The sequence below is a fragment of the Ailuropoda melanoleuca genome, chromosome 20 (assembly GCF_002007445.2).
Source record: "Ailuropoda melanoleuca isolate Jingjing chromosome 20, ASM200744v2, whole genome shotgun sequence".
NCBI classification, from domain to species: domain Eukaryota; kingdom Metazoa; phylum Chordata; class Mammalia; order Carnivora; family Ursidae; genus Ailuropoda; species Ailuropoda melanoleuca.
In genome coordinates this window covers 22,855,679-22,879,355 of record NC_048237.1, presented here as the reverse complement: position 1 = coordinate 22,879,355, position 23,677 = coordinate 22,855,679, and the positions used below count along the sequence as shown (strand labels likewise).

Genomic DNA, 23,677 nt, shown 5'->3' with positions numbered 1-23,677 from the left:
TGGGTGAATCCAACGGATAATTCTGCCAATACAATGTTCAGTAAGCCATTGTCACAGGATTGAATTCTCAGAAGGACAGTGACCCAAAACTTATGTAGATCAGAGAAGAGCATGTTTAAATGTTTGTTCAGGTTCGGTCTCTTCCTGACTGAGCCTATTGACACCACCCCCCGAAAAGGAAAGAGCTACGTATAGGTCAATAAATGGATGCTGTAAAGTACAATGACATTAACTCTTTGGGATCCAAGGACAGTCACCATTGTTGCATTGATCACCATCCAATTCTGTTTTCTTCCTAAACTTCCTGGCTTCAGAATTTTGTTTTTACAACATAACACAGCTCGTATCTTCTAAAAATGAGACTGTGACTAAAAGAAATTATGTTTTGAATAAGAAAAAAAAATAAATTGTTTACAGTCAACTCGCAATATCTTTTTTTCAAATATCGAAGGCTGAATTCACCTAATCAATTTTCTTTAGGATTTAATTTGTATGTGAAGGACTAATCACCAAGTAAGCAAATATTTCGTAGATTTTAAAGGCCTTTAAATGTTTCATGATAATGATGCTGGTATCCCTAAGTACACTGACTATTAAAGCCAGTTAACATATATCCTTGCACAGCTAATAGAATGAATTGAAACTGAAATTTCCTTAAACTTTACCAAAAAAGCAGCAGTTGTTCTGTAAATTTATACTACTATAATTAGAGGCCTTGAGGTAGCTGTGAAAAGATTCTAATGTTGTGAAAAAAAAAAAAAAAGAACGTTGCAGACCTAGAAATTTAAGTAGGGCTGTCAAGCAAATCACATTTGGAAAAACCTTTTGTAACACTGGGCACATTTGGGATTCTGTTCTTTGATTCCTTAGGGCAGCTATCACTTCACTACTTTTGTTGGCTTTTTATTATTTTAATGCATCAGAAAGAATCTTTTCTAAAGAACAGTGCCTTTTAAATGGTCAGGGTAGCATCTGCTCACACACCCCACTATTCTTATGTTTATATAATATTGTAGCTTCCCTTCAGTGTTCACCTGAAAGTATTTGTCATTTAGAAAAAATTGCTACCCTGAACAGATGATAAAATGACACTTTTATCTATTTAAAATGAGAGTTGAGTGCATTCTGACTTGGTCAGATAAGGTAAGAAAACAACATAGAATTAATGGAAGTCTAAACGGAACCCCAATAATGATAACAGTAATAATAATAGCTGACTTTTATTGAGGATTTACTATGTGCCTTAGGCTTTAAGGACTAAGCTCACTAAATTCTCTAACAGCCTTAATAGTATGGTACCATTATTATTCCCATTTTATCAATAAGGAAATTAAAGACCACAAATGTTAAGCAATCTTTCAGTTACAAAGCCAAAAAGGGCAAACCTGGGTGAAATTAATATTTAAATACAGCTAATGTTTATAGCACACTTAGTAACTATATGCTAAGTTTATATTAGCACATGGAACCAAGAACTTGTTATTTTTTTCCTTTTTTTTTTTTTTTGTTGAGCTATAATTGACGTATTAGTTTCAGGTGTACAACACGATGATTCGATATTTGTACCTATTGCAAAATGATCAGCACAATAAGTTAGTTGACATCTATTGCCATGCATAGGTACTGATTTTTTTCTTGTTGTTTTTTTCTGTGATGACAGCTTTTAAGATCTACTCTCTTAGCAACTTTCAAATACACAATATAGTTGTTGTTTTAAGGCAAGTTCACCTCTTAATTTCTTTTTCTCTTAATGAAAGAACCTGGAATACGGTAAATCAGGGATTGGCAATCTATGGCAAACGATGGCCCATGAGGCAAACCTGACTGAGGCCCCTGCATTTGTAAATAGTTTTACTGGAACTCAGCAGCGTTCCTCATCCATTCATTTACTTACTGTCTTTGCTTTTACACAACAGCGGTAGGAACAGGCAGTTGAGAGAAAGACTGTAGGAACCCAAGTTCATACGGAGCCAAAGATACTTATTTATTGTTTTGTTTTGTTTTGTTTCCAGGAAATGTTTACTAACCACTGTGGTATATATCCCTTCTTTAGAATGCATGTAAGATGGCAAAAATTCAGTCCCCATATCCAGAAGTAGAAATATTAATGCCTGTTAGCACATTTCAAATTAGCGAATATAATCTGCAAAAATCTGAGATGAAGGAAAAACCTAAGCCAGTGTAAGACCATGTTTTCTTACTATAAAGATAAGAATTTGTAAATGTAATTCTTTGATTGCTTTAAATATATCAGTTATAAATGTTTGGAAAAGAGGTACGTGAAGGGAGTCAGTTGAGCTGCTTGGTATTTATTTCCCTGTCATTATGTTTCATTGTTTTGGCTAATCTCTTGAATTTGAGGGTCTTGGATTCCGATCTCTCTCATGGAGCTCTGTTGGAAATACACAGTCATTTGTACTGTCTCAACCAGCAGAGACCTTAGGAAACAGCTATTATTTGTCTTTACTGCCTATCATTGGAACTTTCTGTAGACAAGTTCGATAAACTAAATGAAAAAAAATGAGTCTAGTGATAAGCAATAAAGTCGACTATGAAAATGTACCTTGGTTAGGTTTTATATGTGTAATACTTGTGAAAGCCATATAATTCATAACAGTGTCATTTGGTTGTTTTTATTTTTATTTATTTATTTATTTTTTAGATTTGGATGACCCGGTAGTAACCGTTCATCAGAGTATAGGTGAAGCTAAAGAACAGTTTTACTATGAGAGAACCGTGTTCCTCCGGTGCGTGGCCAATTCCAATCCACCTGTTCGGTACAGCTGGAGACGTGGTCAGGAGGTATTACTGCAAGGATCTGATAAAGGAGTTGAGATTTATGAACCCTTCTTTACCCAGGTAGGAATTCAGGTATTTGTACCCCATTCTGCTGGAATATGTTCCTAATTCAGGTAGCATGCAATAGTATGTCTATTTGAAAAGAGTCTCTCCAACTCTGACCTTTTAAAAAACAGCATGTTCTTGACTGAAAGATAAGATAACTCAAATAGTAAAAGACAATGTGTTAATTTTTTATGTGGTAGTTAAATTTAAAATGTTAATATTTGGAAAAAAAAATGTTAATGTATCCTAACTTGCATTTCTTTATACATAGGTTTACTTAGGTTTCACTATAAAGTACATAATTTTACATTTGCTGACTGCTTTGTTTTTTGTGGAAAATATTTCTTAAAGGGAGAGATTTCGAGTTTCCTATTTGCAATGGCAAATACATTTTATTTTATTTTTTAAAGATTTTATTTATTTATTTGACAGAGATAGAGACAGCCATCAAGAGAGGGAACACAAGCAGGGGGAGTGGGAGAGGAAGAAGCAGGCTCACAGCAGAGGAGCCTTGTGGGGCTCGATCCCATAACACTGGGATCACGCCCTGAGCCGAAGGCAGACACTTAACCACTGTGCCACCCAGGTGCCCTGGCAAATACATTTTAAAGGAATGAGGAAATCTATTTGAAATCCATTTGGCTGTGGTTTTAGGAGAAAGTCTTTGATTTCTTTTGTTCATTTTGGGTTTTGACTTAGCTTAATAATAGAGCCTTAATTACATAAAAACTAAACTATCTAATGAGTCATTAACTTATTTAATAAAAAAATTGAATTAATTTTACATGGAGTGAATGATATGAAATATTCTTCTATAATATATATCAAGAGTAGAGAATTAGTAATTCTTGAGGAAGACACTGCAATTTGTGAAACTATTTGAGTGCTCTTTTCTGGTGACTAGAAAGGAATACAAACCTAATTAACAAAGAAAAACATTTAAATTAAATGTCTATGGAAAATATTCAAAATAATTATGCCCATGAATAGCAATTTGAAAAAAATATAGATAATAAGGTAAACAGGGATTTGACCACATTATCTGTAGCTTTTGAGATATCATGTGACTGTTAAAGGACAATATACAACTAAATTTTATATAATATGAATATTCTAGTACAAAATATTAAAGATAAATATACGTTTCACTTCTCAACTCTGTAATAATGGAAGGTCGTCCTGAGTTTGTAAATTTCCCAGCATCTCATTTTTTCACCATTAAATATATTTCCTTATATAGTAAACCATTTACTTGCAGTTTCAGAGTCCTGACCTCTTTCAATGAATATAATTGCCAATATTTAGATATTAACTGTGGAAGAATGCATGATTATACAAAAACATCTGAACACATCGCATATACTTATATATTGCTATTTGAAGGTATAGAACAGCTGGGACTTGCCAAGATATAAAGCTCTGAAAATCATTCTTGCATACTGAGACTACCATGATACAACCTGTTTTGACCTGACCCTCTCCTGACTCCAGTTATTGCAGAATCAATTGCTTTCTATCAACAGAGAGTATCATAATTTCCAAAAACATTCTGCAATACTATAATTCATCCTTCAGTTTTTACTAGTATTATTTATTTGCTTAGTTAGAAAGTTAACAAAATATTTGTTAGCAGTATTTAGTTGCTTGGGTGCCTTTAAGTTTCAGAAATCAGATAAATGATCACCTACCATTTTTTTTTTCTATTGTCAATTTTTTTTAATATGCATGTTGGGTTTTTTTGAGTTTTTATTTTAATTCCAGTTAACAAACAGTGTAATATTAGTTTTAGGTGTACAATAGAGTAATTCAGCATTTCCATATATCACTTCATGCTCATCACAGCAAGTGCCTTCCTTAATCCCCACAACTTTTTAATCTATCCCCTCACTTACCTCCCTTTGGTAACCATGTGCTTGTTCTTTATAATTAAGAGTCTGTTTCTTAATTTCTCTCTCTTATTTTTTTCCTATTGCTTGTTTAATTTCTCAAATTTCACATGAGTGAAATCATGTAGTATTTGTCTTTTTCTGACTTATTTCACTTACGTACTCGGTAGCTCCATCAGTGTCCTTGTAAATGGCAAGGTTTCATTCTTTTTGATGGCTGAGTAATATTCCATCATATATACACCACATCTTCTTTATCCATTCATCAGTTGATGGACACTTGGGCTGCTTCTATATCTTGGCTATTGTAAATAATGCTGCTATAAACACAGGGGTGCATGTATCCCTTTGAATTAGTGTTCTTATATTTGGGTAATACCCAGAAGTGCAATTGCTCGGTCATAAAGTAGTTCTATTATTAACTTTCTGAGGAACCTCCATACTGTTTTCCACAGTGGTTGCACCAGGTTGCATTCCCACCAACAGTGCATGAGTGTTCCTTTATCTCCACATCCTCTCCAACACCTATTTCTTGTGTTTTTGAATTTAGCCATTCTGATGGATGTGAGATGATATCATATTGTGGTTTTGATTTGCATTTCTGAGATGATAAATGATGATAAGCATCTTTTCATGTGTCTCTTGGCCATCTGTATGTCTGCTTTGGAGAAATGGGCATGTGTCTGCCCATTTTTTTATTTGGATTATTTGTTTTTTGGGTGTTGAGTTTTAAAAGTTCTTTATGTATTTTGGATACGAACCTTTTATCAGATATGTCATTTGCAAATATCTTCTATTCCATAGGTTGCCTAGAATGTGTATCTTATTAAAATTTAGAAAACATGTTTTCCTCTAGAATCTTGTGAAACACGATAACTTTTACAGGTACTGAGGTAACACTGTATAGCCATTTCTTACCTGTAGGACAGTCTGATCTCTTGGACATGTACACATGGGCCCTGTCCAAACTGTGGGGGGGGGGATTATACTTTCAAAATAATTAGGGATTTGTTTATTAAACAAGCACAATGAAACTTTTCATTCATTCTTTTGAATCTGTTTCTAGTTTCTGTTAGCTGCTCTAAAAAAAATCTTATGCGAGCTCTCAAACTTAAAGCTATTGTTCCTGCCTTGTAAAGGTAATTTTTATTTTCTCTTCCTCCATTCTTTTATGAGAAAACAACAACTTTTTAATCTGAACATTTCAGTACTGATACTTCCTTGTATATGAGTATCAGCCTTTACTGTGCTGTATTACACAGTCTTTCTCTGTGGTGGCTGTGCTCATGACTCTGCTGGTTAGACCATCTAAGTCAGTTCTCTTAAAAAGTATTTAAGAAACAAACAGACTTTTCTTGCAAGTTCTGTGTTCTGGACTCACCTGCTGTAGTTGATATTTTCAGTTTAGCTCCTTTTTAAAGATGTCTTTCCTGCCTTTGGTTACTTGACTGTGTTGCTTATCTCTCCCTCTGAAATAGCTATTATGTATTTGTATCTGTCCTAAAAATTCATGTTGCAGCGAAGAACGCTTCAATAATTCTACATTATGAATGTACTTAATTTGTTAACATCAAATGTGTTTTGTAGGCCAATCTGATAGAAACTCTTAAATAGCAGCACATGGACAATTTAGTTCTTACAGCCATAGAGAATGTTGGTTTTTCCTAGATAAAATATTATCAGTAGTTTTACATCATACCACAGGTGATATACTACATATATCTATGTCGTATAAGCCTGATATACACAAGTCCAACTGTATCACACAACTTTCATTCTCTCTCCATGGAATATTGTAATATTGAAATAACAGGCTGCCATGTTTTTTTTTTACCCCAAACAACTTCCTGATCATTTAAAAATATAAATCTGGGGCACCTGGGTGGCTCAGTCGGTTAAGCTTCTGACTGTTGGTTCTAGTTCAGGTCGTGATCTCAGGGTCATGAGGTTGAGCCCTGCATTGAGCTCCCTGCTTGGCATGGGGCCTGCTTGGGATTCTTTCTCTCCCTCTGCCCTCCCCCTCTGTTCTCTCCCCCCCCCACCCTCATGCAAGTGCGCATGCATGCTCTCTCTCTCTTTCTCTCTCAAAAAATAAATAAAAATGTAAATCTCATAAAATCTTTTTTCTGCTTTAATCCCTCCAGTGGCTCTCAGATATTTAGAATAAATCCAAATAATGTATTGTGACCTAGGTCATGTTTGACTTTGCTCTGCCTTGTTCTCTCTACTTAATCTATACTTCACTCACTGTTCTGGTCACACGATCCCTAGAAACCAACCTTGTCCATGCGTAGGGTCTCCATGTTATTAATTCTTCCTCATATTTGCTTAGGTAATATGGCAGGGGGCTACTGAACACTGAAGATTTGCCACCTCAGAAAGGCTTCCCTGACAGATCTCTCTGAAGTAATATCCCTTCCCTCCCACAGTTACACTTTTCCAATACCCGGTTTTATTTTATTTTTCCCATAGCACTGAATCAATCAAATTATCTCATTTGTGTGTTTGGACATAAACTCACTAATTATAGAGACTCTTATCTTTCCAACAACTCGAACAGTGCCTGACACATGGAAGATTCTCAATAAATATGTGTTAAATGTTGAGCCAACACTTCCATGGAGATGTCTGGATTTCGAGCTGTGGTGCAAATAAAACTGAGTCCAAGTTACTAGGAACTCTTGAGTCACTCTCTATAATTCCATCCCTCTTTACCCACTAAAGAAGGCTTAGTGAAATGTGAATGAGAATGATGTTATAACTGGATCCATCTTAATGTATTTAGTTTCCAAACTGCTGGTGATTTTCTAGTTAGTTTTTAATTAATTTCTAGTCTAATTTCACTGTAGCAGAAAGCATACTCTGAACAATTTTAACCTTTAGAAATTCGTTGAGACTTGCATTGTGCTAAATCCTAAGGTCTACTTTCATAAATGATCTATGTGCATGCTCAAGAATGTGCACTTCACATTTGTTTTGTTTCAAATAGGTCACATGTGTTAATTGTGTTGTTCAGATTTCCTTTGTATTTTCTGAATTTTGTGTCTGCTGTTTTAAAAACTATTTAGAGAGGTTAACTATTAAGATGGCTGTAGATTTATCTCCTCTTTATTTGTATCAATTTTTGCTTTATATATGTTAAAGGTATATTATTAGTATGTACAGATACAGAATTATTATAACTTCCTGATAGATTATCATTAAGAATGTCTGTTTGTACCTCCAAAAATGCTTCTTGCCTTAATGTCCATTTTGTCTGGCATTAATTTAACTAAACAAGTTTTTTTTTTTTTAAGTTTCTATTTAAATTCCAGTTAGTTAATATACAGTGCAGTATTAGTTTCCGGTGTTCAGTATAGTGATCCAACACTTCCATACAATGCCCTGTGCTCATCACAAGTACCGTCCTTGATCCCCATCACCTGTTTCACCCATCCCCCCAACCCACCTCCCCTTTGGTAGCCATCAGTTTGTTCTCTAGTTAAGAGTGTGTTTTCTTGGTTTGTCTCTCTTTTGGTTAGTATTTGGTTTTTTTTGAGCGTAGAGGGGAAATGGTAAATATTCACTTTTTTAGTTCGAAACTTTACGTGTCTTTATATGTCACTTGGAATCAGTATATAGATTCTGTTGTTTTAATCTGTTGGGACAGATCTTAGGTTTTAGTATATTTGATCCTTTTTTTTTTTTTTCCCTGCATGACCCACCTATTTTATTTTACTTTCCTCTTTTCTTGCCTTCTTTTGGATTTATCAAATATTTTTAATTATTCTATTTACTCCTCTATTTAGGAGTTTTAAATTATTTTAGTATCTTTTATTGGTTACCTTAAAAATTACACCTTGCATCCCTGATTATTACTTAATGACTTCCTCAGTAATGATAGAAACTTAGAATACTTTAACAATATTTACCCTTTTTGTATTTTATGTTATTTTTGTCTAGTATTTTAATTCTATTTTAAGGTCAACAAGATATTATTTTGTGCTTTGAAACGATCATTATTCACTTATATTCACCAACTTTTTTTTTCCATTTTGAGTTAATTTTTGTTTATGGTGTGAGGGAATGTTTGAGGTTCATTTTTTGCAGATAGATATACATGTGTTCTAGCACCATTTATTAAAAAGATCATTCACCACAGAGTTTCTTTGGCACTTAAATTGAAAATCAATTGGCCCTGTACATTAGGGTCTATTTCTGAACTATTTATTCTGTTCCATTGATTTATATGTCTGTCTTTATGCCAATACCACACTGTCTTAATTACTGTGGCTTTATAATAAGTCTTGGAATCAGGAAGAATAAATCTTCCAACTCTATCCATCTTTTTCAAAACTGATTTTGATATTTTAGCCTTGCATTTCCAATTAAATTTTAGTATCATTTTGCCAATTTGTACCAAAATTCTGATAAGATTTTGAATAAAGTTGTGTTGAATATGTAGATTAGTTTGAGGAGATTGTTACTGAACTGAGGATGACTGATACTGGCAATGTATTATAATAAAGCAAAAGAAAAACTTGATCCCCCTCAGTTTGATCTTAGTGCTTTATCATGTGTAATATTGCTTTATGAACAATCTGAGAGCATATGTAAAATTTTCCAGCCAATTTTATTTAGAGTCATCAACTTTTAAGATACAGCTTCTGAGTCCCTTTCTGTATATGCATACTTATCATAAGTGCATAGAAGCTGGCCGTTTACTTAAGAAATTCTGGAGAGTTTCTTATAAAGAAATTACATCTCAGGGGCAAGGCAGACAGGTGTAAACAACCACCTAGAAATCCCAGGGTTTCTTTTTTAATGGGCCTAGTCAGTTTACTTTTGTGTGGGAAGCCCAAATGCAAATGTTCACTGAGACTAATCTGGTGACATATATATGTAAATCTGTCTGGTAGTATGGAGAGATAAGAACCGGTGAAGTTTGCTGTGTACGCCCACATCTTAGAAAACAATACACTGCCTATTGCCAGAGTTCTGTGTTTGGCCTTCTGGGCTGCCATTTCGAAGCTCTTCTCAAGTCTCTTCAGGAGGCATGTAATTGGTGCTTATGGTAATATTACTAGTCTTATATGACTTCAAATACAGAGAGTTACAGAATAGGCAGGGTTTCTATAGAAGTTCTGTTGAATGATAAAATTAGAATAATAGATTGTGAGTTCCAGGGCTGGATTTTTATAATACATTTTTATAATACAGATGAACATAATTCAGGGCATTTTTTTTTTTTTTTTTTTTTTTTTTTTTGCCCATGAATCTCCTTGATGGGAAACAACATCTTCATTTGTAGTTTCTAACCACCTTGGAAATTTGGATGGACTGTGAATTATGTTTGACCAGCAGGAGAAAGCAGCAAAATGAACACAGCGTGTGGTCTTTATTTTTACAATGACAAAATGCAATTTTTATGTAGGTTCTAATTTACAATGTTATCATACCTAGTTGTTTATCTCTACATTGGAAGATAAACCCACACATTTCTAAGTAACTATCCAGAATTGTGTTATTATATTAAAGGCATTAATTGTTTAGTCTACATATCAAATTTTCTCTAGATTTAAAATTAATTCTTTGTTGTATCCTTGAAATATTGCCCAAGATATATTTGCCTTCCTATAATGGCTCTGGCATTTGTAATGAGATAGGAATGGTATTTAATTTTCCTATTGCTTATTGTGCTAGTGTTTTTATGTGTGTATTTGTGTATATATAAAATTCTTAGGTGTTATTGATTTCTTGGATGGTTGTTTCCCATCAACTACCATGTGTATTTCATGATGGAAAAACTTTCCATATTAACATCATCTGCATTGGAGTACTTTAGTAATATTTTAAATTATTTCCACGGATCCTATGGCCTTGCGGGCTTCATAATGTAAATAAGATCTAGTTAAAATAACAGAGCTACTATGTGTAAGATATGGGGAACTCTCCTAGAAGTACTAGGAATGGCTCCTCCTCTGCTAACTTTGTTGATATGTATGGGGAGAACTTAAGGTAAATAATGATTATGATACAAAGTAAAAATCATTGTCAAAATTGAGGCACCCAATAATGCCATGGAGCATTCAAGGTGGAAACAATAGTACCTTTAATAATACAGAAGGAAGACAATATCTCCAGGTTTGGCTGGTGTCTCTCTGGTTGACTGGAACAGTAATTGCTATAGGTGGTGAAGTGGACTGTAAAGTTGGGACAGTATACCGAGACTATATTGTAGAATAATTCACATTACAGGTCATAGTGTGCTTATTTTTTAACTTTAGAAAATAAGTTTTTAAGGATATTGTGTTTTGTTCCTCAATAACGATGTCTTGTTTTTATTAAATAGGATTTCTTCATTCATTTGAATCAAATATTCATTTCACCATCCTATTTATGCTTTTTTATACAGCTCATGTTTCTGAGGTAAAATTGGCCTGAGTTCCTAAGTCTGACAAACCTTATAAGAACATAATGTAATAAATTTAAGAGGAAATTATGCATTTATACTTCCACTCGACACTGAAGATGTAAGCTAACACATAGTGTCAATTTATAAGTTAATAATAAATTAGTCGTTAGAGATAGAAAAATGATTGTGAATTAAAAAGTTTTAATTTTTTCCTGATATCTGAAAATAAATATTTAAAAAGTTCTAATTTCTTTTGTAAGAATTTTAGAAATAGTGCTATAATAGTATTTCACTGCACAATGCCAACATTGGTAAGGGCCACTGACTAATATATAAAATGCCTCCCTTTTTAAATTTTATTTACAAAAAATAGTTTTAAAAGCTTAAATATAGGTGTTGCAAGTAATTTGGTCAACGTTAAAGAAACATGTACTTAAATTTTACGAACTCAACACATTTTCGCTATTTTTCTAGAAGTTTCGTAAAGATGTTCATGACATCATCTTGTGTATTGTAATTACACCATCTAATTACAAGACTGAACATATTTACATCAATTACATAATTAGTTATAATTAGGCTAATTAGACTAATTATACAATTAGACAATAATCAACTGAAAATTCCTTTTTACAAATCATGGAAATTCACAAGCAAAAAGCCTTCTATCATCACAGAATATTAAATGTATATGAGCAAAAGAATAAAATCAATGTTATGTGATAAAACCAGTTATAAGTAGTAAAGTCTAAATCATTATAAATGTATATATTCAAATGTACACATACGTGCCATTTGACAGCATATATGCATATATGTGCAAACATATATTGGTATCTTCTGTTTTGTTATGCATTATGCTATATATTCTTTTGAATATTATGGACTTTGGGAGCTGTTTATTGAGGGGAACAGGGTCATCCTGAATGCCTTCATCATTTCCTGAATGAAGTGAATTAATTAAGTAGGTAAGGTTCAAATTCTCCCATAACTCTGCATGTTATTTTCTGTATTCCTTCAATAGGCTTTGTCTGTTTTAGCCCCTCTCACTCTTTGGCATGCTGCCTGATCTTACATATTTGCTGTCCGGTAGGTTCACATATCATGGTACCTTGTTTTCCTGATTACTAGATATAAATTATCTTAGCTCACCCAGAATAATTCTTCAGTCCCATAGTAGCTGAATTGTTCAGATATCATGGATTGAGAGTTCCCAGTAAAAGTTATTCTTTCTTTTTGTCTTTTCTTCTCATGTGCCCATTTTGCTGCTCCATTCTGCATAAGAATTAATTAGAATATGCTGTGTGCACATTCTAATTCTTTATTGGACCATACTTGTCGTGGGAATCATCTCAATGGTTAACATGAATTTTTTTTTAAGCCTTAACAATATTATTTCCTAATATGTATTCTTACTTTTGAATGACATAAACACGAGCCATGTTCCTGACCACAAAAATGTCGGTACACAAAACATTTCAGAAATGCCTCCACTATGGTAGTGACCTCTATATTTTAATGGCCAGAGCATCATTGCTGTTGGTTCAGATGTATCTTATTGTTTTATAGATTTCTTTCCCTTGTGGCTTACTTCCCATTTACATTTTCTAATTCATAACTGACTATTATTCTATGGATGGCCCCTAACTCAGATTTATAGATCTACCTTTCAGCCTCCCCTAATGTTAAGAATTTTTTATACCTATTACTACTTGAGTCAATATGGTTAAACAATGTTTACTGAAAGCTTATGTGCAAGACAATGAGTTGGCTCTTTTTCTAGTCAGCAATCTTTACTGAATTGACAACATGCACTGCACAAATGAGGGGTGGAACATAAAGTGAAGTTATCTCATATAATGGAAAAGACAGATCGATGCAAATATATAATTTTTTAAAAAAGCAAAATAAAAGCGAAAAAATATACAAAGCGAATGACAGAAAACATATTCAGACAGTCCCCGATTTATGATGGTTCAATTTATGCTTTTTTGAGTTTACAATGGGGTAAAATGATACACAGTCAATAGAAACCATACTTCAGATTTTGAATTTTGATCTTTTCAGGGCTAGTGATATGCAATTAGATACTGTCTTTGTGATGCTGGGCAGCGTCAGTGACCAGAGCACACCCAGTCAGCCACGTGATCATAAGGATGATACCCAACTGATCACAACTGATACCTGTAGAGCCATTCTGGTTTTTTTTTTATTTCAGTATCATATTCAATAAATTATCTGAGATATTCAACACTGTATTATAAAATAGGCTTTATATCAGATGATTTTGCCCAGCTGTAGGCTAATGGAAGAGTTCTAGGCATATTTAAAGTAGATTAGGCTAATTTATGTTGTTTGGTTTATTAGGTATATTAAATGCATTTTCAATTTGCAATATTTTCAACTTAGGCTGAGTTTATCAAAGATCATTCTCTCTTAGCAGCATAAGATCAAGAAACAAAATTTCCAAGCACATCGTTCCCTCTATGGTTATAGTTAATTTTAAGTCAAGAAACTGGCTATTTCTTAATATTTGACAGACAGGAAGTGCTGTCACTAGCATAACATTTAAAGGAATTGGCTTTTTTTTCATATAATTTTTTTATTTTTTACCAAGAACAGGGAGGAGCAGGAGAGTGGGCCATGTATCTTTTCTAATAGTCCGTGTGAAAATATTCAAATGAAGAAAAATTACAGAGAAAGAATCAGTATCTGATTATCAATGTGACAAGTTTTATAGAAAGGGTGGAGAAATGAGAAAGTAATTTGGATGATATAAGAAACAGAGCAACATAAGCAAAGGACGAAGTGCTTAGTGAAGAAGAACGAAGTCTAATTTTTATAGATTTTATATTTTTGCCTTGTATTTTAAAAGTCATTATGATTATATATTATGACTACATTTCTTCGAAATGATGGGTGTGAAAGACCAAATTTTAAGTGTATTCTGTCAATCAACAAATATTTATTAAGCAATGAATATGAAAAATTTCTTACCACATATTGTGATAGAAATAGGAATCCTCTATCCTAGGGANCAATCACAAAGAATTAAGTAGAGTTTTCTGGCATGGACATGGCATGATGAGGGCATGTCTGTGTCAGCTACAGAATGATCCAGCTACAGGATCCATTATCTTGAGAGATCCAGAGTGGGGGAAAATACCAGTACAAGATCGTAATTGCTAACCAATATTGCAGTTAAAAGGACAGGAAGAAAATTGGAGAAGTTCGATTTTATTAATNGCCTTACGATTCGGTTAAAGAACATAAGGCAACTATTGAATGGTAACTCATAAGCAAAGACTAAATAGTGATTTATAAACAGATGGCATGCAAAGTGAGGAGTGTTGGGTGTTATACGCAACTGGTGAATTGTTGAACACTACATCTGAAACTAATGATGTACTATATGTTGGCTGATAGAATTTAAATAAAAAATAAATAGATAGATGTCTTAGTATAAAAATGCAATAAAAGTTCCAAAGAAAGTGAAAATTTGCTTCTAATTGAGAAGGTCAGAAAAGACTATGGAATATGTACAAATTTTTTTAAACTGCACCTAGGTTAAGATGGGAACAGAAAAAGATTCATATCAAGGAGTAGGGAATGTTTTCTTTCTTTTTTCCTAAAGATTTATTTATTTATTTTGGGGGGGAGGGGCAGAGAGAGAGAGAAAGAGAATCTCAAGCAGATTCCCCACTGAGCAGAGAGCTCAACGCAGGGCTTAATCTCAGGACCCTGAGATTATACACTGAGCCAAAATCAAGAGTCAGACACTTAACCAACCACACCACCCAGGCACCCTGGGAGTGTTTTCTTTAAAGATGACAGAGTTGGATATTATAAAGAGATAGTTCAGAATAGTGATGAAACTAATTTGGTGGGAATAAGGAGTTTGAGGAATAAGGAAAAATTAATTTTTCTTAGACTGCATAGGGTCTCAAATGACAAACTAAAGCTTTTGAAATGGTGTTTCAAAGGAGAGCTGAGTACAGTTTTCTGGCATGGGCATGGCATGATGAAGGCATGTCTGTGGCAGCTACGGAATGATTAGAATAAAGGAGAGCTGCAGTTCTCCATAGGAGACAGTACAGTACCTTAGCCAAAATGAGCACTCAAGCAATGTTTGTTAAATCAAAGATAAAGGTCTAAAGCAAATATTATGCCTGTGGGATTGGAAAAGAAAGGTCATTTCATGAAAAGAAAATTAAAGAATAATCTAAAGCCCTTGATGTCACTGAATGTGGGGTAATGAGAAACAGTAAAAAATGAATGATGCCATGACTTCTGAGTCTGGATTATGGGAGAATAATGGTGGCTTGCATTAAAAAGAACATCAGAAGAGAAAATAGGTAGTGCAGCCAGTCTAATGGAGTGTTAGAGTGAACTCACTGTTTAATATGACATCGTATGCCCTACTGATTAAAATCTCCATCATGGTCCCAGGGTCCTGGGATTGAGCCCTGTGTTGGGCTCTCTGCTCAGCAGGGAGCTGGCTTCTCCCTCTCCCTCTGCCTGCCGCTCTCCCTGCTGGTGCTCTCTTTCTCTCCTTTTCTATCTCTCTCCCTGTCTGTCACAAAAATAAATAAAATCTTAAAAAAAAAAAAGAGGTAAATCTAACTTGTTCATTGGCAAAGTATGAGGTGGTTTCTGTGGTTTCTTTTTGAAGGGGGGTGGGTAATGCAGGAAAAATAGAAGCCAATAAATGACATAAATAAATACATAAAAAAATAACAATCACAAAGAATTAAGTAGAGTTTTCTGGCATGGACATGGCATGATGAAGGCATGTCTGTGGCAGCTACAGAATGATCCAGCTACAGGATCCATTATCTTGAGAGATCCAGAGTGGGGGAAAATACCAGTACTAGATCGTAATTGCTAACCAATATTGCAGTTAAAAGGACAGGAAGAAAATTGGAGAAGTTCGATTTTATTAATTTTAATACAATTGGTGATTTTTTTCCAAGTGTATTTTTTCTGTTGTTGTTTTGCTTAGAGATTTGTCAGGAACCTATACATTGGTGCTCGTTAAAACTATGACAATGGATCATATTCCACTGGGAATATATTAGTAGAAGATTGCAGACTATGGTCAAGAATNAAATTGGCACAGTAGATAGAAAATGAAATGGAAAACAACTAAGAAGTGACTAGATTATGATATAACAATTACCTACCTGTAGGGCTGTCACAGTAGCAGAGGCAATCTAACGTGTTACAAATAAACAGAGAAGTATAGGGGCATAAAGAAGAAAGACTTATTGAATTGTAACAAAGTATCATTAATGACATTAGTAGGTGCCGTTTCAGTGGAGTGTTGAAATATTATTTTAAAAATATGGAATAAAAATAATTTGTCAGTGGAAACAGAAACAAGTACTGGCAGAATATAATTAACTCTGAATAAAGAGACTTTATCACTAAATATGCATCTAAATGACACTGTTTCTCCTTTGTATGTATTTGAGAATCATTATTACCGTATGATTGCTTTTAGAATATTGACTATACATACATTAGCATCTATTGAATTCATACTGGGCGCCAAGCCGATAATAATCCTGGAGAAATAAACGTGTGCAAAGCAAAGCCTTGAATGGTGAAATATAGGTAGTTATAGCACTTTTAATTGAAAAAGTATTCATTTACAAAGTGTCTCTCCTATGCTAAGTCCTGCGCTAGGTGCTTGGAACATAACACTGAGAGCAGGACAGACATAATCACTGCCCCCTAGATACTTACTGGCAAGGGGATGAGTCTGGCAGAAAATAAATCCATTCTTGAAATAAATGGAAAAATGAAAATGTATTATAAAGAGATAAAAGCACACTTCATGAAAAGGGATTTCTCCTCTTCCAGAAGGTGAGGCATGGCTTACCTGTGCAAGTAAGGAGTATTGGGATCTAAGAATGAGATGAAATTGTTAAGGCATAGAGAGATGAAGAACCAAGCATGTGCAAAGTTTCTGTGATAGAAGGAAGCTGGATGTAAGGCACTAAGAGAATGAGATGAGACTGGGGAGGAAAGGAGAATAGACTATATGGGGTGGACCATCATGTTAATAGATATTGTGTTCACTTTAACAACAATAGTTAAGTCATCGGTGTGATTTAAGCAGAGAAATGGCATGATCAGATTTTCATATTTAAAAAAAAATTCTGGTTGCAGATCATTATGCTTGTGTGTGTGTGTGTGTGTGTCTGTGTGTGTGTCTGTGTGTGTGTTTTAAGACTTTATTTATTTGGGGTGCCTGGGTGGCTTAGTCATTAAGTGTCTGCCTTCGGCTCAGGGCGTGATCCTGGAGTCCTGGGATTGAGCCCCACATCAGGCTTCCCTGGGAGCCTGCTTCTTCATCTCCAACTCCCCTGCTGTGTTCCCTCTCTCGCTGGCTGTCTGTCTCTCTGTCGAATAAATAAATAAAATCTTTAAAAAAAAAAGATTTTATTTATTTGAGCGGGGAGGGAAAGGGGCAGAGAGAGTGGGAGAGAATCTTAAGTAGGCTCCACACCCAGTGGAGCCCCATATGGGGCTTGATCTCAAGACCCTGAGATCATGACTGTGAGATTATGACCTGAGCCAAAACCAAGAGTTAGACACTTAACCAACTGAGCCACCCAGGCACCCCACTTGCTTGTGTTCTTAAACTATACTAAGCATAATCAGGAATTTCTTAGCAGAATGTAGGGTGGAGAGCATTACATTTAAAAATAAATAAAAAGAATGGTCAAGAATTAACATGTTTCAAAATCAGTAAAAGGATCTAAGAGGGAGATACTGAATATATGAATAAGAAATAGATGAAACTCTAAGATTCTTGTTATTAAAGAAGGAAGAGTAAATTTAGAGGAATAGATCTAAAGTACAGTTTAGGGTATGTTAATTAAGTTTTAGGTGTCTGTGAGATATCAAAATGGACATATTGAGGTAAAAATTTCGTCTATGTATCTGAAACTTAAGGGAGAATTCTGGAATAGAGATATAGATTTGAGGAGGGGGGCAGGAAGATAGGACTTGTAGTAGCAAGGATAAGATCACCTAGGAGAGGGGCGCCTGGGTGGCACAGCAGTTAAGCATCTGCCTTTGGCTCAGGGCGTGATCCCGGCGTTATGGGATCGAGCCCCACATCAGGCTTCTCCGCTATGAGCCTGCTTCTTCCTCTCGCACTCCCCCTGCTTGTGTTCCCTCTTTCGCTGGCTGTCTANGCACTCCCCCTGCTTGTGTACCCTCTCTCGCTGGCTGTCTATCTCTTTCAAATAAATAAATAAATAAAATCTTTAAAAAAAATCACCTAGGGGAATTTTATAACTCAAAATTAATTATGGGACAAACAGTTCCAGGGAATACAAACAGGTAAGTGTNTTCGCTGGCTGTCTATCTCTTTCAAATAAATAAATAAATAAAATCTTTAAAAAAAATAACCTAGGGGAATTTTATAACTCAAAATTAATTATGGGACAAACAGTTCCAGGGAATACAAACAGGTAAGTGTTGAGAGGAGAAAGAAATGTGAAGAAATCTAAGTAATAATAGTCACAGAGTTAGAAGTAGTAAGATATATCATATCATTCAAAAATTACCTGAGTCAACTGGTTCTAGAATAACATTTTCTTTCAACCGTGCTTTCTAACTAAGCACATACTTTTCTAGGTATTGTATTTAGTTAATATAAATGAGAACTCTATAATGCACTGAGAGCATGTTTTAAATATAAGTTCTAGAAACACACACATTGACTATGAATATTCATATGGGAGGTATTTGCTTTTGTTTATATAGAAAAAATACAATGTCTTTCCTAAAGAAAAAATTGAAAGAGAAGATTATTCCTTAGCCCACTGGGGAAAGTAACTGGTTTAAGACCAACTTTTGACAGTGAACGAATTGAACTGTGGCCACGGTGCCCTTTGCATACTGAAGGAGAGATTTATTTGACACATTTGAAAAACTAGGTGTCCAGGACTATGTGTGAACAAGCTTTCCTGCAAATGAGCAAGCAATGCCTTTATGTCTTGTTACTAAGTATTCCAAACCTTTTGAAGAGTGTATTTCTGAAAATATTGCATTTTTAGGATTTGAATATTGTTACACATGTTTATATATAGATGTTATTTGGAAAAAAAATGACATTTTGAAAGTTGCTATACCAAATATAATTTTACTGGGATACTGTTTACCATTTCCATAATTAAGTTACTTATGAGAGGAATATTTTGAGAAGGTGCAATAATGAACTTAGAAAGTAACGAAATCTCAAAAGCTCGGTTTTAAATTGGACAGGTTTTTTTCCTTTAATTTTTATTGTTGTTGTTTGTTTGTTTGTCCTTTTACCCTTTGAACAATTTCAATGTTTTACATGGTCTTTCGTGACTCATCAAGAATTTGTAAGATATTTCTGGCTACTTGCCTGATTTGAGTCTGTCTACAGTTCTGCAGATTTACCTGGAAGATATAGACATTGAACTCCTGAAAAATAAAATTGCAAAAACAATAATGATTTGGAAACATTCATGAATGCTCTGTCATCTGTCATTGATACATATACACAAAATATTTATGTATATATATTTAACTGTCTGTCATTAGATTGACTTCCATAACTTTGTTCTACCAACAGTGTTTCATTTATTGGCTCTTCTTCAGAATGCATTCCTTTCAAAACATTTCATGTTGAAGTCTGCATAGATTGCAGTATTTGTTGAATAAACTCCATTATTAAGTACACTGTTCTGATCTTTGAACAATAATTTGCATAACTACCACCAGAAACAGATTCTCCCCCTAGGAAGATAGTTTGCAAAGAAAACGTTATGAATTTTCATTGTAGTCTGTTAGCTTTTATCTCCAGGCACATCACAGTGTTATTTTTAAATTCTTTTGTTTTGTTTTATTTTTTTTTTAGGGCATTTTCCTTAAAAAATAAGACGATCTGCCACATTTTGATAATAATATGATTAATACCACATAATGTCATGTTTCTTTCATTCTTTCATTCATTCATTTTGGTTACCATTGACTTTTTCTAATGACCTTTTCTCCATTTTCAGGGTGAAACCAAGATCTTAAAATTAAAGAATCTTCGACCTCAGGACTATGCTAATTATAGCTGCATTGCTTCAGTGAGGAATGTATGTAATATTCCTGATAAGATGGTGTCATTTAGACTTTCCAATAAAACAGGTACGGAGCTATCTCTCAATGTTTTGTGTCTGTTATCCACAGCTAACGTATAAAAAGGTTAAGTTTCTTATAGAACAAATGATATCTATAGTATCTGTAGGAACATGGCATCTTTTTTTCCTCGAGAGAAGTCTATGATATCTGGAAAGTTATTGGTAAATGCACACTGTAAAGTTTAATTGCATTATGTTCCCATGTAATGTTTGTTTATATAGCGTACAAAATTATAGTTCCTTAGAATAGTGTATTCATAAATGTCACAGCATGCCTATATCCTGTTCAAAGAAATTCTGAGAAATATTAGATTCTTCATATAAAAATTTATGGTCGAAATTGCTAAAAGTGCTTTGTGATTCCAAAGCTAAATAGAAGAATCTCTCTCTTACTCTGTTTCAAGTCAAGAACGTTAATTGGTAATTTCAGGTAGGTGTTTTTAGGAAAGCATTTTTGTAGAAAATGTCAAAACATTAGCAAGATTGCGACTTAAGTTAGCCTGTGTTTAGTAATAGAGACCTCAGAATAACTGCACACATATTGAGGAGGAATTGCTAAATGAAAGAGCAAAGAGAGACCGTGGGAATGGACTGTCTTTTGCATGATTGTGTACAAGGAATCACCCTAATAAAATAGAATTTGAACTGGTTTTGAGAAACTTTCAGTGGCAATTAATGTAAATTTTTACTTTCAAATAATGCTATTAAAATAAAGAGATTTAAAAGTAGTTTTCTCATTAACAAAAACCTTAAAAAGTGTGGGTTTGGTGTGCCTGGGTGTACGTTTTGATTCTACCACTTATTAGTTCTTGGATCTTGTTGAACAAATTGCTTCATGCTCTGCGTCAATTGCCGCACAAATTCATAACGTTGTAGGGAAGAATTAGTGAGCTAATATACACAAAGCACATGGAACACACTTTGTCAGTTTTCCAACAAAGAGCTAGTCAGCATCCAGGACATTTGATGAAAAGATTACACCTGGGACTTTACTGGAAGTTGAAAAAAATTGTGTGCTCGAGTGTTGATTCATCAACCCAGGTTCCATTGAGTTGTTAAAATTTTGAAAGATAATTTTTAAAATGTATTCATTCATGCATTCATCAGAGACTTACTGGGTTCCTATTACGGGTCCGCAATGATAGACATAGGAATATTGGCTAAGATGTAAATTGCCTTAAACTAGAGAAATGCTTTATTAAGCACCAGGTCAAAGTCACTAGTGGAAGGTAAAAGAAGGATATGGGATATGGAAATAAACTTTATCAAGAAGGTTGAGAAAGACGTGGAAACTACATTGCAGAAAAATAAAATCTTAGTAAACCTAAGACTTATAAAAGTTAATAGTCTTTCTTCACTTAAAAAAAGAAGAAATATAGGATATTGAGAAGTAAATATCAGAGATTAACATATAAGAATTGAGTGTGATTATGTTGTTGTTCTTGGCATGAAATTCTTGGTGAGTTATTATAATTAATTTTGCTTTTCTTAGTTTCTTTAATATATTTTTAAAATACACATGATCCAGAGAGAAAAATTAGGAATAAAATGGAAGAAAGTCCTATGGGATGGGTAAATGTATTGCAGTAGAATAAGAAAAAAAGAGTAAGTATATTATTATATATGTTACGACCTTGCCCTTGAGAGTGCTTTATTACTTTTAAAAGCATTTCATGTTTATTATCTCAGTTTATCTTTATAACTACTGGGCTGTAAGCAGGTAGATTTTTTGTGTTTTGTTTTTTGTTTGTTCTATCACATCTTCCTCTATCATTTGACATATAACACACTAGCCCGTGGTGATTAAAGTATCCTCATTAGATTGTTTTGATAATGAACTAAATCAACACAAACAAAAATTCTTTAAAGCCTAAGAAGTACAAAAAAATCATATTTAACATTTTTTTTCTGCTGCAGTAGTGTCTATTTTTATTATTTCCCAATGTCCCACAGCTACTAACGAGTGGGGACAGAATTTATCGCAACGTGTGAAGAGTTATTTTAAATAGAAGACTGACTAGCTATTCAAAATTTTTGTGGAGCAGGAGAAACTGAACCTAAATCTCAGCCAGAATTTTATTAGGAATAAATAAGTCCTTCTTATCCTAAAGCTGAAAGGAGATTACCATGGGAAGTGATAGACTTTCCAATTCCTGAGGTCTTATAAAGCAGCTGGGTGACTTCATTTCTGAGGTGATTTTTTAACAATTGCCAGGTCAGGAAACAAAGCCTTGACACAGAAACTCTGTAGTATAGATGTTTTATTTAACTCTCCAGCTTTCTGCCCCATTCTTTATTTTTCAGGCTAAAGTATTGTATATCTAGGCTGAACTAACAAAATAACCTATTAGTCTCTTTTATAAATTATCTCATAAAAATTTTAGGTTGATGTTCACTGCAAAATGAACATTAGAGTTATGGTAAATAATTGGGTTTAAAAACATAAGCTAGTACCTTGTTTGACTCTTCGATAACTATAATCAAACCTGTCATGTGCCTGGTGCTTTACATATTCAAACCAGGTTTGCTTCAGCATTTTCCCCATCTGGTTGTGCTCAAAGTTGGAAGAGTTGGTGCATTTCAAATAGGTGAAATCATTGAGGTAGCTCTCAAATTACACCAGGAATAAATTAAGCTTTCAGCGTCTTCATGCAAATGGGCCTGTAAACCGACAAGTGCATACAGGCTAGTTCATTGCTTTCTAACACTGGAAGGAGATTAGGGGTCACCATTGGCATAATCAACGTGAGAGACAGGTATTTTTTTTAAAGATTTTATTTATTTGTTAGAGAGAGCATGAGGCGGTGGGGAGGGGGCAGAGGCCAGAGGAGAAGGAAAAGCAGATTCCCCACTGAGCAGGGAGCCCAACATGGGGCTCGATCCCAGGACCCTGGGATCATATCCTGGGATCATGACCTGAGCCCAAGGGAGACACTTAACCCACTGAGCCACCCAGGCACTCCAGGGACAGGTACTCTTTGTGGTTTCACTCTTGCGAATCTTTAAATGATGTAAAGTTCCCATGTTTTTAACTCTTGGTTGCAAAATGTCAAGGAAAATGTTGAATGTATTGGGGGGAGAATATTCTATTGTGAATATTGTAATATGTTTGATTACTCTTTTCTGTTAATTAATATGTTGAAGGTAACTTTGGAGATAATTTTTGTAATGGAGATGAAATAAGTGACTATTAAATGTATTTTTGGCACAAAAAATTTTTATTTTAACAGCTCTATAGTCAAGGAAAATTTTTAAATGCAATCAGTTTATTGACCTGATTTGCACAATGCCCAAATGACATAGCATATGAAGATGGAAAGAGTGTCTGCTGTGGATACAATTTTATAAGAGTTTTTGCAGCAGAACAATGACCTCAT

The 23,677-nt window shown here is 34.2% G+C and overlaps 1 protein-coding gene across 1 annotated transcript in view; it reads left to right on the top strand.

Moving 5' to 3' along the window:
- Positions 1 to 23,677, top strand: part of MDGA2 (MAM domain containing glycosylphosphatidylinositol anchor 2) — a 760,567-nt gene that overhangs the window by 476,992 nt on the left and 259,898 nt on the right. The window contains exons 4-5 of the mRNA XM_034648539.1: positions 2,663 to 2,859; positions 20,175 to 20,307. Coding sequence (XP_034504430.1) covers positions 2,663 to 2,859; positions 20,175 to 20,307 — 330 coding nt within the window. The remainder of the gene's footprint in view (positions 1 to 2,662; positions 2,860 to 20,174; positions 20,308 to 23,677) is intronic.